This window comes from Marmota flaviventris, chromosome 12 (assembly GCF_047511675.1).
Source record: "Marmota flaviventris isolate mMarFla1 chromosome 12, mMarFla1.hap1, whole genome shotgun sequence".
NCBI classification, from domain to species: Eukaryota; Metazoa; Chordata; class Mammalia; order Rodentia; family Sciuridae; genus Marmota; species Marmota flaviventris.
Window position 1 is genome coordinate 70,416,905 of NC_092509.1, and position 13,546 is coordinate 70,430,450.

General features: G+C 36.5%; 1 protein-coding gene across 3 annotated transcripts in view; it reads left to right on the forward strand.

Moving 5' to 3' along the window:
• Lpgat1 (lysophosphatidylglycerol acyltransferase 1) overlaps positions 1-12,795 on the forward strand; it is a 78,016-nt gene extending 65,221 nt beyond the window's left edge. For all 3 annotated transcript variants that reach the window (XM_027934858.2, XM_027934856.2, XM_034636190.2), the window contains exons 7-8: positions 4,589-4,695; positions 6,531-12,795. In XM_027934858.2, coding sequence (XP_027790659.1) covers positions 4,589-4,695; positions 6,531-6,682 — 259 coding nt within the window. In that variant the 3' untranslated portion in view covers positions 6,683-12,795. The remainder of the gene's footprint in view (positions 1-4,588; positions 4,696-6,530) is intronic.
• Positions 12,796-13,546: the final 751 nt, after the last annotated feature.

The window sequence follows — 13,546 nt, forward strand, 5'->3', positions numbered from 1 at the left end:
TACTAGAAATTTAACCCAGATGTGCTCTACCACTGAGCTATATCCCCAGCTCATGTGTATTTTGATTTTGAGACAGGATTTTCACTAAGTTGCTGAGGCTGGCCTTGCATTTGTAGTACTCCTGCCTCAAATCCCAAATTGCTGGGAACCACCCCTGTCCTGAATGTAAGTCTTAAAAGGGCTAAGAAATACAAGTCTATTGGATACTTTCATATACTGTAAGCAATTCCAATATTTTTAATAAGTTAAGACATTGTTTAATTCATCTTTCTGTTGTTCATCCATTGTAGCTGCAAGCCCAAACCTGAAGTTTTTAATACCTTAAGATCTCCTATTCCATTTAAATATCCAGTCAACCAAAACAGTTCTATACTATTGCTTTGGAGAAATGTAGTTTTATATTTTGGGAAATAGAAAGATAGTTAAAATTGGGAAAGTCATTTTCTATGCAAATAAAACAATTTGGTTCCTTTTCAATCTTTTACATATTGAAAACAAAAGTTGAGTCAAAGCTATATGAGTTCTTGAAATTGACTTTAATAGATTTTTCATACCATACTCTTTCCTTCTTTCCTCTCCTCCTTTTCTTGTTCAGTAACGCATAACTTTGGGTTTTAAAATAACCCCCATTTGATATTTTAAAATTTAAGTAGCAAAAGAAAGGAATCTGATTATAATGTAATTCATAAGTAATGTTCCTTCTGATTTTTTCCCCCAAATTGTGAACTAATGACCTTAGTACATGAACAATTTTTTAAAAGCCTTTGAAGGAGTGTAGTTACTCTGTTGTTTTGGAAACCTTTGTATTTATTTGACTGGTCTGAGCATTGTGTTCTACTGATTCTACTATGTAAGTTGCTTACTGTTTTTATGATGGAATGCATCATTATAATTTTTAAATCCTTACTAAGTAACTGACAAATTTTGCCAAAACCTGAAATAGCAATTTAGACCCTTTTGAGAAATGGCAAATAGTAGACCCTAGACAAAGAGAAAACAAGCATTTTAGACCTTTCAGAAATAGCTGGAGGGCTTCTAAAAAGAGGATTGAATTCATCTACTTTCATATCTCCCATAAAATGGAGAATGGGAATGTTTATTTTCCCTCTTTCCCCCAATCCCAGTAAAATAACACTCAATGGGTTGTCTTTTTTAAAAAATATTTTTTAGTTGTTGATTTTATTTATTTGTATGTGGTGCTGAGAATTAAACCCAGCATCTCACACATACCAGGCAGGCGTTCTTCCACTGAGCCACTACCCCAGCCCTAAATGGGGTTTTTTAAAGATACAAACCCACAAGGAAGAGAACAGTATTGGAGACAATGTTAACAAACCTTGATAAGTTGGAAAACAGATGAAGCAATAAATAACATGACAAAACCCTGAGCCAGCTGTGGGAAGCCAGAATCCCACCTGATTTATACTTTAGAACTTCTTAAAGACTGGCAGCATCAATACCCATAGAAGTGAGGTTAAAATGTTTCTAAGCTTGGGCAGACTGGTCAAAATCTGTTTAGAAAGAACTAAAAACCCCTACCCTATATCCCACAGCTGACTGATAATTCTTTCCCTATCCTGGCAAATATGGGAGGATTACTCTAGAGAAATAGAAACTGTGCTGAGGAGCAGCAGCCCTGCTGAGGCAGAGGTCCCAGCATGAAAACAGCATGGTGAAGAAATGTCTGTGTGCCCAATGCTGAGATTCCCAACCCCCACCCCCACCCCCTCTCTGGCTACAAGAAAGCTTCCCTCTGGAGGCAGGAAATCAGAGGCCCTTTCCCTGGGAAAATGGGTGAGTTCAAGAGGAAAAACAGTTTTACGTGGCCCAGCCAGATGACTATCAGTGAGGCTTATAGCCAGTGGACTCCACTTATATGCTGAGGGCTTTCAGCTAACATCTGTAAATGTGAGCAAATAATAGTGAATTACCAGGTAACTAGTGATCCAACCAGCCTGAACTCTGAAAGATAGAGACTGAAACAAACATAAAACATGACTTAGAGAAACAGAGGCAATACCGGAAAGACAGTGGCTGAAAAATCATAATATACATTAGAGTTCATTAATCCTTTTTTCTTCTTTTGTGAATGTTTAAACTTTCCATTACAATTTTGAAAACCTCTCATAAAAATAAGATTGCAACTATAATAGAATATTTTAAAAAGGAACATAGAACAGTATGAGTTCTAGAAATTAAAAATGCAATAAAAGAAATAAAAACTCAGTAAAATGTTTAGAAATTAAATAAGAAATCTCCCAGAAAGGACAACAAAAGAGATGAAAATGGTTTCTAACTCTGAATTCTATGTGTAGCCAAATTATCAACCAAGATTGAAGATTAGGTTAGTGTGAACTTTCTGTCTCTATAACTAAAAACTTAAGATAATCAACTTCTAAAGATTATCTTATTTTGACTGAGAGTTTTAGAGGTTTCAGTTCATGAGTGGTTGACCCTGTTGCTTTTGGGCCTTTGACAAGGCAGCACATTATGGTGGAAACATGTGGTGAAGCAAAATAGCTTATTCCTTAGTCAAAGAGCAAAGAGAAAGGAAGGGAAGGAGGTCATCAATTACCTAAAAGTCTTCCAATAGGCCCCACCTCTTAAAGGTTCCACTAACTTCTAGTAGCACCTCCTGGGGACCACGCCTCCAATACATGGGTCTTTGGGGGATATTTAAGATCCAAGCTATAGCAAGACAGAAAAAAAAAGGCATTTGTTGCAAACTTTTAAGATTTCAAGTATCCTTTTTCTAGAAACCACTGGAGAATGTGCTCTATCCAAATGAGTAGAGAAAAGAAAAACAAGGTATAGAAAATATTGTGTCTTAGGAGTACAGGGCATCATTAGGATGGTAGCAAGAGGACTTTATAGAATGAAAATTACAGGCATCAAGTCCTGAGTGTGTGTAAAATCTTTAAATAAAATTTTATTTGAATAGTCCTGCATATCTATGTGTACATTGTCTCTGACTGTTTTCATATCACAAGGCAAAATTGAGCAGATATGATAGAGACCAAATTACCAACAAAGCCTAAAAGTTTTTGTTGGTTTTTTTTTTTGAAATAGAGATTGAACCTAGGGGCACTTAACTACTGAGCCACATCCCTAGCCCTTTTTATTTTTTATTTTGAGACAGGGTTTTGCTAAATTGCTTAGGCCCATGTTCATTTGCTGAGGTTGGCTTCAGCCTCTAGAATCACTGGGATTACAGGCATGAGCCACCACGTCCAGCAAACCTAGGGAGTATTTTCTTTTTAGTCTTCTTAGAAAAAGTTGTGGACCCAAACTAGAGAACTGATTCTAGACAATTGGCTGGGAGCTTGTGGTTGAATTAGTTATCTGTACATAGAAAATTATATAAATAAAATTAATGTAATTGCTTAATCCAGGGAAAATAAAAATGGGCAATAAAGGAATAGAGGCCATAATTCACTACATGATTTGACTGTGAATGTTTGATTATAATACAGAACCTAAGTTTTACGTTAAATATCTCATTGAATTTACTGCATAGTTGATAAGGATTATGGAAAGGATGCACATGTGTGGTGAGAATAGGAAGAAACTTGATCATCTTCTGTTGGCAGGAAGTTAGTAGATAAGATCTAACACTAAAGAATAAACATGGTGATAAATACCAAGTTAATTGGCCTAAAGAGGTGAATAGTGTTCTAGTAGCCATTTCTAATCAATGAAAGTGCCTACTCATGAAACCATTATTATGGTGTAATCACTGAAAAGCCACCAAATTTGGGCAGATTCAATCTGGTTGTTTGACTTTCCTGCCAAAGGACATTGCTAAAATGTATCACGATGCCTAGTACTTAGTGAAATGATGGAGCATATTCTGCTTAGCTGCATTTTAAAACTTAATCTGTTCTACATATTGCTCCCACCTGGAAATAGAAAGACATAATTATTCTCAGTAATGATTTCTAAATTAGGACAATATAAAAGTATGTTTTCAGCCTCTAGAACTGAACCTAACACATGATAGGCTAGTGAATGTTTGAATAAACACATAAGTGAACTATAATGAACAACAACTTCAAAAGTCAAAAGGCCTGGGGCTGGGGTTGTGGCTCAGAGGTAGAGCCTGGCATGCATGAGGTGCTAGGTTCAATCCTCGGCACCACATAAAAACAAAATAAAATAAAAGATATTGTGTCCACCTATAACTAAAAAATAAATGTTAAAAAAAAAAAAGCCAAAAGGCCTTGAGAAGTTCAGACCAACCCTTAGAAAGCATTGATGGAGCCAGGCATGGTGCACACACCTATAATCCCAGTGGCTTGGGAGGCAGAGGCAGGAGGATCACAAGTTCAAAGCCAGCCTCAGCAAAAGTGGGGTGTTAAGCAACTCAGTGAGATCCTGTCCCTAAATAAAATACAAATATATATATGGCTGGGGATGTGGATCAGTGATCAAGTGCCCCTGCTATCCTCTTCCCCGAAAAAAAAAAAAAAGCAAAGATATTTTCTATAAATTTATTCAGTTTTTCATTACTAAAGCTAAGTTGTGGTTCTAAATGATTTTCACTTTTGAATTAAAGAAGTTTGTCCTTTTTCTTCCTAACCCTTGATAGGATCTTTCCAGTTAAAGATGTACCCCTGGAGACTGATGACCTTGCCAATTGGCTTTATCAACGCTTTATTGAAAAAGAGGACCTCTTATCACATTTTTATAAAACAGGTACACAGTATTTTCTATTATGTACATTTATGAAATTACCAGAAATCTTAAAGGTAGGCTTTAGGGAAGATAGCCATTTTTCAAATCCTTAAATTCCCTAAAGTAATCAAAGTATTTCTGTATTTAAGATATGAAGACAAATTTATGTTAAGTTCGCTCTGTATTAGCTTGTGGGCAAAGGCAATGAGTATGATTTCACACAAAGGAGAGAGAATCAGTGAACAACTGTAGTCGTACATGTATAATCATATGGGGCATTTTATAAATGAGACAGAATGTGTGTGTGTGTTGGGGTGGGGGGCTGGGGATCAAATCCAGAACCTTACATATGATAGGCAGGTTCTCTTAACACTGAGCTACATCCCCCAACCCTACATAGTGGGATGTTTTATGAAGTAGCAAATAGCATAAAGTTTTGGCATTTCATCATATAATCTCATTGTAGCTATTCGAGGTCATTTTTAACTGACGTTTTTATTGGCTTATTCTTTACATGAAAGGATAACATTCATTTTTTAAGTTTTCGTGGATTAGAAACTTAAGTCTTTTATTCTTAAGAGGAAAAGAAATGTTTATGTAGTCTAAGGTTCTTTCTAAATATTCTCTGCACCCTATAAAAAATTAAAGTGCAGTGAAAACAAAATAGGAGGAGGGAAGAAGGCGGCAGAAAAAAGGAAGTTAGGAAAGAAGGAAATTACTATTAGTAGAACACCCACCCAGCCCCAGTACTACCAAAATGCTTTATGAATTGCTATGTTGTAGGCCTATTTTCTAGCTCCTTTATAGGGAGAAAAAGATAAACAGAAAGTTGTTCTTTACCTGAGAATGGCCTTGGTGTTTTAGTTTAACAGAAAGCTGAGAAGGTATGGGTGATAAGAGACTACCAAGATCTCTACTTTCTCAACCTCAATTTCTTGCCTTCATATATTTGGCCTAAATTATAGTAACAATAGTAGAGGCCTCTTTTTAAGAAAACTATTTGCATATTAGACCTTGAAACTTGAAAGTACCCTCTGTAAATTGCTTGTGAGCAGCAAATCCCCTCTTGAATCAGCTTACCCTGGGAGATTATCAGCAAGGACAAAGATTGTTTGAATGCTGAAGAGTGTTAAAGATGACCTTAGGTAAAATTGCTCTGAAATGATTTGGCTTTCCAGAAAAGAATTTAGAGGCATCTGTTTGCTTTGTATTTTTCCTTTTTATTATTAAGACATATTTCATAAGGCCTACTGCCTTTTAAAAATATTATTGGTGTTATATAATCACTTTTTGTGGCAAAAAAAATTTATTTTCAAATGGACTAGTATAAATTATATTGTTTCAGAAATTATTTGGTGTCAGTTTCACAGATCCTGTGTCCCAGCCACTATGGAAATGTCTCCAGATAAGGGGAAAAAGCTACCGAAATAACTGTTCTCATGCAGATTTTACTCCTGTGGAAGACAAACAGTAAAACTCTATAGATAGAGAAAAGGACAGATGAGACCATTACAGATTAGGGAAAATTTTAGGAAGAAAATAAACCTGTGAGTGACAAGGGCCAGGAGTGGCATTTTTTTTTTTTTTTTTTTTTTTTTTTTTCTGATATGGGAAGGATTCACTGAGGAGGGGCATTCCAGCAGAGAGAATAAAGGCAAAGGCTGGAATGAGGAAGAACCTAGTGGCTTGGAAATTGTATTTCAAATGAGATCTCTTTTTCAGGAACAATGGAAAGTTACAGAAGGCTTTCAAAAAAACAAACAGAAAGACCCCATGAGTCTCATTAAATTAATATTCAACTTTTATTGTAGGAGACCTGCCTTTGCAATAAACAATATTTCTGTCTTGTCTTTCAGGAGCCTTTCCACCTGTCAAGGGTCAGAAGGAAGCTGTTTCCAGGGAGATGAACCTCAGCAACACGTGGTTATTTCTTATATACTCTTTTGCAGTGTTGTCAGCCTGTATGTGGTACAACATCATTGAGTATTTTTACCATTGCCTATTTTAGGAATTGACTTGGACTTGTCAAGGTCACCATAGGAGTTCAGACTTTCATGAGTGTGCATTATTTACATGTGCAAATCAGAATATATAAAAGAAGAGAAGGAAATTCAGTGGATGAATTAATATTTATCCCCCTTTGGGATATTTTAAAACTCTATTAAAATGAGGATCAGTAATATAATGACCTGCTGATATATTTTAAGAACATTTCATGTTTTAAAGAGATACATTCTACCACATATAGGCAAACATCACATTTGGAGAAGAGGAAATCATAAAAATCATCCTGAAAGACTGTCTGAAAGAAACTGTTTCCACAGGATCTACCTGGTCATTTAGTTCAAGCTCAGAATTACATCTCTCCTAGCTAGCAGTCCCTATTAGAGCAGTGCGCCACAGTGCCCACATCTCCACCCATTTGGGCTGTGGTACTAGTAGCCATGAGGGGAGGGAGCTGGAGGCACCTCCCAAAGAGTGTTTTCCCTGTTGCTTGAAGTAACAAACTTCAGTCCTTAGCACCTGACCAGGTGCAGTGTTGATATTCTCTGTGGGGAGGAACCAGTGTCCACTGAACACCTCCTGGCATAGGCTCTGATTTTATGAAGGCTAGCTCAGTCCAGCACCATGTTTACATGTGCTAATGCTTTCCTTTCCACCAGGGTAGGGTCGGGTGGGTGCATCACCCCGTTTCTCTTTTTGTATAGAAGGCATATTATAGATTGATAATTGTATTTTACAAAATGCACTTTTATCAGATGCCAATATAGCAAATGATAGTAACATAGCCTGAAGACAAAAGTAAGCCTCGTCAGTGAGTGGGCTTCCCGGGGGCTCTCCTGTCTCTGCAATTTTGCCCGCAGCTGCTGTCCAGCACCACCCTGCATTGGGCACCTCCCTGACAGGGTGACCCTATTTGTAACTAGAGGCTCCCTGCACCCCTCTTTGACATAGTATCACTAAATGCATTTGGGGATGGATGAACAAATTAACATAAAACATTTAGATGATCAATTTAAGGGAAAATAGACTAGTTCATTAGGAAAATAAGAACTAGAGCCAGACATTGGCTTCTACTGGTGACTGGTTCTCAAGTGGCTCCCCTCCATATCTGTATAGACAGCAGTGTGTTCCAGCATTATATCAAGGAGCTGCCCCTCTCAGGGTTGGTGTAACCAGGAGAGGCCTGCACAAAAGGCTTCCCAGTCTCTTCCAATTGCTTTTGAAGAGGGTAACATCAAGTTTCTGTTATTTCTAGAAAACTTTTTTTTTCCTTTTGGTCAGTATGTTTATGTGATGTACCTCACAGGAGAACCAAACTCTTCTCAAAAAAATGCTGGCCCTACATCAGTGTTGAAATAGAGAATGTTTTCAGTTTAGGGTTGTAAGATTAAGATCTAATAAGTCCGTGGTAGTTTTCTGTGATTTGAGCACTGTAGACTCCCCTGTTGTCACGAATTACACAAATAACAATTCTGAGAAGTAAGCTGTAAAATAAAAATAAAGGCTAATGTTTCTGTTTTCCAATGAACCAAAAAAAGATGTGAATTTTCCCACAGTTGTGTGGGAAAGATAAAGCAACACCAAATAAAAGCCCACAGCAGCTTCATCTTTAGGATAACTCAATATATGTGAAGGGGAAGGATGCATTAACTGAAATACCTCATTGAATATTATATTATACTATTAAAATGCAGAAGACAGTTTTGATATGTTTGGTTTGGCAACAATTGTTATAAAATGCAATTTTCTTGAAACTGAAGCATTTCATTATGTGTTCTACAGTGTCAATGAGTTAGTGAGACCAGTCTCACTTGTAAGGTGTCAGTGATGATAGGAAGCCAAAGAGAAGCTCAGTGATGCTTCTGGTTGAGATCCAGCAAACATTACTTAATTACAAGATGAAATGAATTGTTCATTTGAGATATTAGCCATCTGGGGAGAGGTTGCTCACTCTTAAAAAATAGTTATGCATAGTCCTAGCTTGTAGACCTTTCCCTCATTGCAAAGCAAGTCACAGGGTAGAGTGAACAGTTCTCCTATTTTTTTAAAAAAAAAGTATACATAAATGTGGCTTAGAGCCATTTTTTACATCGCTGTGCTCCAAAGGAACGTGACACTGTTAAATATACTGTAACATTAAACTTTCCTGTAAGATGCTTTATTTCTCAAGTGCAGTATCATTTCCACAGTCTTTATAGATGTGAGTTAATTTTTGAAAATTGATCCATGAGTTGTAAATAGATGTGTATTTGATCTACCCTGCCCCTCTTTGATTCTTTCTAATATGTTCTTTCTCTTCGTTTGCAAATGTATTTGTTTGAGAGCCTTGATAGTGCTTTCCTTGTCAGTAACTGGAGTTCACCTGCTGTACTAGGAAATATAAAGAGAAAAATCAGTGTTCTTCTATGGCAATCGGGGAAGCAGCAATATGCCACTATACAGAGCTAAATAAAAATTCCTATTTGAACTTTCTTTGTAAAATGAGATGAAAGGAGGTCATATATTTTGTCAAGGGGAAAGAAAACAAAACTATGCCAGTGTTATACCAGTGGTTCTTTAGACTCTCAGCACTTCTTGGTCTCAGCTGGACTGCCTAGATTCCCACAGGAGATAGAGTTGAGAGCTCACTGTTGGGATCCTGGCATCACCAAGAAACAGTGATAGAGCATCTGCTTGGCCACAAGCAGATTCCATGACTGCAAAAGTGACCAAGCCAGCTAGTCACTCTTAACTTCAGAAACAATTATCGGTGATGAAATATACACATGATAGATGGACTTAAAAGCAATAGAGGGTAAAGAAAAATTACAGAGTAGAAAATGATGTTTTGGAGGAGCAAACTAGTTGGTTGAGAATTTAAACAGAAGATTTTTTTTAAAAAAAGATAGCTGAGTTCAAACCTGTCATTTCATTGAGTAGTTTTTGGTTTTTGATATTCAACCAATCCTTAATTTTTCACAGTAAAGGAACTAAAGATTACTGGAAAATTAATTACTGGATACTTAATCCAGTCATAAGGAAGCCAAAAATCTGATTCTTGAAGGAGTTTGAAGTTTTACTTTTCATCAAACTCTTTTTTCCTTCTAGGGATGCTTGCTAATTTTAAAAAAAATGATTTAAATTGTTTATTAGCTTTTTCTTGCCTGTGTATGTAGGACTGTTAATGAGTAGTGAAATAACATGGAAAGACAGAGAGCTATGAGGAAGAGGAAACTCCAAAGCCTGAATAATCAATGGGCTGGAAAAGGCATCCCTGATTATCAAGAATAGGTTGTACTGATATCGTTATCAGCCTTTTTATCAAAATGAAATCTTACATCACCCAGTGTAAGCTTCAGAACATCATCCTAGTGTTGCTGCCATCTGATGCTGAGGATGGCCCTTCATTCTTTGTTCATGTTGCTTACTTCTTGTGGATTTGTCTTAGTAGTGTTTTTTGACAATCACTTCTCTGAAGACTCTTCTAAACTAGTTGGTCCTGGTTATAATCATAGAATGTAGTCTTTAATCATGGGTAGTCTTCTTAGTATTCTTTTTTATATTTAAAAAGGAAATGTTTTATTTGCACTACTGAATAGGAAGAGTTAACTGTTTCTTTGTTCTTTTTCTGAAGTCACTACATAGGACTTCACTCCAGAGTTACCATTGAGTGTGCTCAGCTCTAGTCCACAAAGGATGGATAAAAATGGTTTAAAATATTTATATTTTTTCCCTTTTTTTTTTTTTTTTTTTTTTTGCCCTGCAGAGCTATGAGCTTTATATGTGTTAACATGCCAGGCAAAGTCAAAAAGGAGCACAGGGCAGCAGATATACTAGTTCATTTTATAAGGGGTAGAGACTAAGATGTTTGGGACCAAAACACCTACGTTGTGAAATTCTGTCTCACAGAAGAGCCAGTGTACTCTGGAGCAGTTATTGCTTGGTGCTTTGTTGTAATCATTTTGCACCAGTCCCCAACAACTAGGAACTGGGCCCTAGGAAAATGCTGGAGGTGCTGATCTGTTGGGGGAAGGTGACTGTAGCCATGTAGAAGATTAAATATGGGTTTTTCTGTAAAATGTTCATCTGAGGATTTTTACATTTAATATTTTTAAGACAGTTTAAAGAGCAAAAAAATATTAAGTGTATTCTAATTGCAAAGTATGCACACATTTTGAATGGCTTTATTTTTATTGTGTAAAACTGTTGGACACATGACTGTGATGCACAAATTCTTTACATGTAAAGAGTCTATGCATTTTACAGTAACTTATTTTATGATTGGGTAATGAGACAGTTATACTTTAAACTGCCATTATTTTTGTTAATTGCTTTCATTTTCTTTACAGTTATTACAAAGTTGTATTTATTTTATACAGATGGATTTTCATTTTCCTGATGCTGTAATGTTTACTTCAACTTGTTTGACCTTTCTTTGTATATCTGCATGTTGTAATGTATGAAAAGAATGAATGTAAAGGCTGTGGCAACTGTAATTAATTTTTGTAAAGGGCTGGTCACACATGGATCTGGTTTATGAATTCATTCGGGATGATTTTAATAACCAGGTTGCATTTTCAGAAATTTAGACATGAACACCAAAAGAAGCATTTTCTTAGCAAAAATTAATAGCTGGTTCTATTTTTTTTTAACCTAGAGAAAATAAAGTTGATTTTTTCCAAGTACAGTGCTTTAATTCTTAGCAGTGGGGATGGTCTGTGTCATACTGGAGCTCTTTGGGCATTAATACCTGTAGACCTGTGCTTAGGGCCCCTCCTGCAGTAGCATGCTGAGAAGAGCAGGCTGAAACATCCAATGAGAAAACTCTGAACCTCCTTCCCTGGGTCAGAGGGTCTAACCTCTCCTCTTCATTCTCCAGGTGTGCCAATAAGTGTTTAAAGGTCCACTATCTCAGAAAAAAATATATATTCATATATGTTACACAAATTTGTTATAAATTTTCCTGATAGCAAGGATGTGTAACACACACACACAAAAAAAAAAATAAAATATAAACATTGTATATAAACTCCACATAGCCAGTTGATTCTCACAAGATTCTTAGTTGCTTTTTTCTGAACCCTTTAGCCAACCTACAATTGCATTTCAACATGAGTTTAACTATGGTATTATATCCTACTCCACTTGCTCATCTCCCAGGAAATTTACTGTCATTCAATCTAGGATGTGATCTACTTTTAAATTCTTTCTTACCCATAATACAAGACCACTTTTTAGCTTTAGCACTAATTGTAAGTTTATATAATTTTAATAACAATTGTTTAAGAACTGCTGGCAAAACCCTGAAATTTAATGATTGGCCCTTGGGAGCCAGTTGTAGATGTCACCAGCACACCATTGCCCTATTCTTTTTGTTTCATTTTGTTTTAACTATTAATGTTGAATAAACTTCTTCCAGTTAATTTGCTCACTGTTCTGAGAAAATTTCTATTATTGACCCTAGCAGGGGATTGAAGGGTAGGAAAAGCATTAAGATCAGTCCTACCACATGAGCTTTAGATTTTGAGGAATCTGACAAAAGCAAACTTTGCCTGAAGTACAGGGGAAGTATATAGTTCTCAATTTGGCTTAAAGCTTTCATTTCTCAAAGTAATTGTGGTATAGGCATCTCTAAGATTTTGTTTTAAGCATATAAAACCTCAGTTGTTCAGTTCCTTGTAGAATATGTTTGATCCCACTGAAAATTTTAAATGTTTTAAAATATTTTGCACAATCTACCAAATAAGTTCAATAGTTACAGTTCAGTCTACCTCTTTTTTCTGGCTGGATTTAGGCTACTGTTTTGGTGAGGTTCTAATTTCTTTTCCCCCAGACGTATTTTATGTAGAAGACAGAACAGATTGGGGGCAGAGGTGGAATGCAAATTTAAAGCACCCAGAGATCTATCGCTGACCAGCCCTATTCCTCATGAGTTGGAGTGGGGGGGGTTGTTTGTAATACCCACTTAATATGAAAATGTTCGTTTTTAAAATGTTTTTTCCTGCTGAAAAAAAAATGTATTTTTAAATGGAAAAACAGAATCCTCTTTTGGCTCTAAGAAGTCAGCTGTGTGAACAGGCGTGACCATATCATAACATGCTGATATGACAGAAATCAATAAATTTTTACCTCTCAGGATTTGGTAACATTGTTCTTAAACTCTTATAGGCTTGAGGGAAAAAAAAAAACAAAAACAAAAAAACCCCTAAGTCTCTACAGTTTCTGTCAAATGGAAACAGAAATAAGAATGGATCTTGGGAGGAGGGTGGGATGACCACTGGAAATGAGGCAGGCCCCTTTCATAATCAGAATACTCTTAGTTAGGTATGATTAAACCTGTTGTGCATAGGGAAATACAAGACAGTGTTTTCTGCTAGAAAGCATGGACCATATTGTGGGGTGCAGACCTGGTCTCAGAATACTTTTTGCTTTTTAGGTGTCAGACTCAATGGAGCTGGAGATGAGGCTCCCACTCATTACTTACCTCAGGTGGGAGAGGACTCAGCCATGCTTGTGATTATAGCAGCTTAGCAGTGTCATGAGAAAACATAAGGCTGAGCTACTGCCCCTAAAATATCAATGGTTGCATCTTCATCACTTTGTTTCATTTTGTATGCAAAAAACTCCTGAAAGTCTATCTGCAGTTTTCTATGGATCTACACTCAGCTGATGGACGGTTGAGGGAAAAGAAAATAGATACTTGGAATGAAAGGGAGAGATCAGAAGAGCTTGAAGTGCCTGGAAGAAGAACCCAGGAGTGTTGGAAGACAAAGGGAAGGCCAGAAGCTGCTGTCCACAAACAGATGCATACACAGAGATTTTTAAGGAGTATTCAAACTCATGGTTGTCAAGAAAATCTACTTCCATGTGAACTCTTAAGCGTGCCATT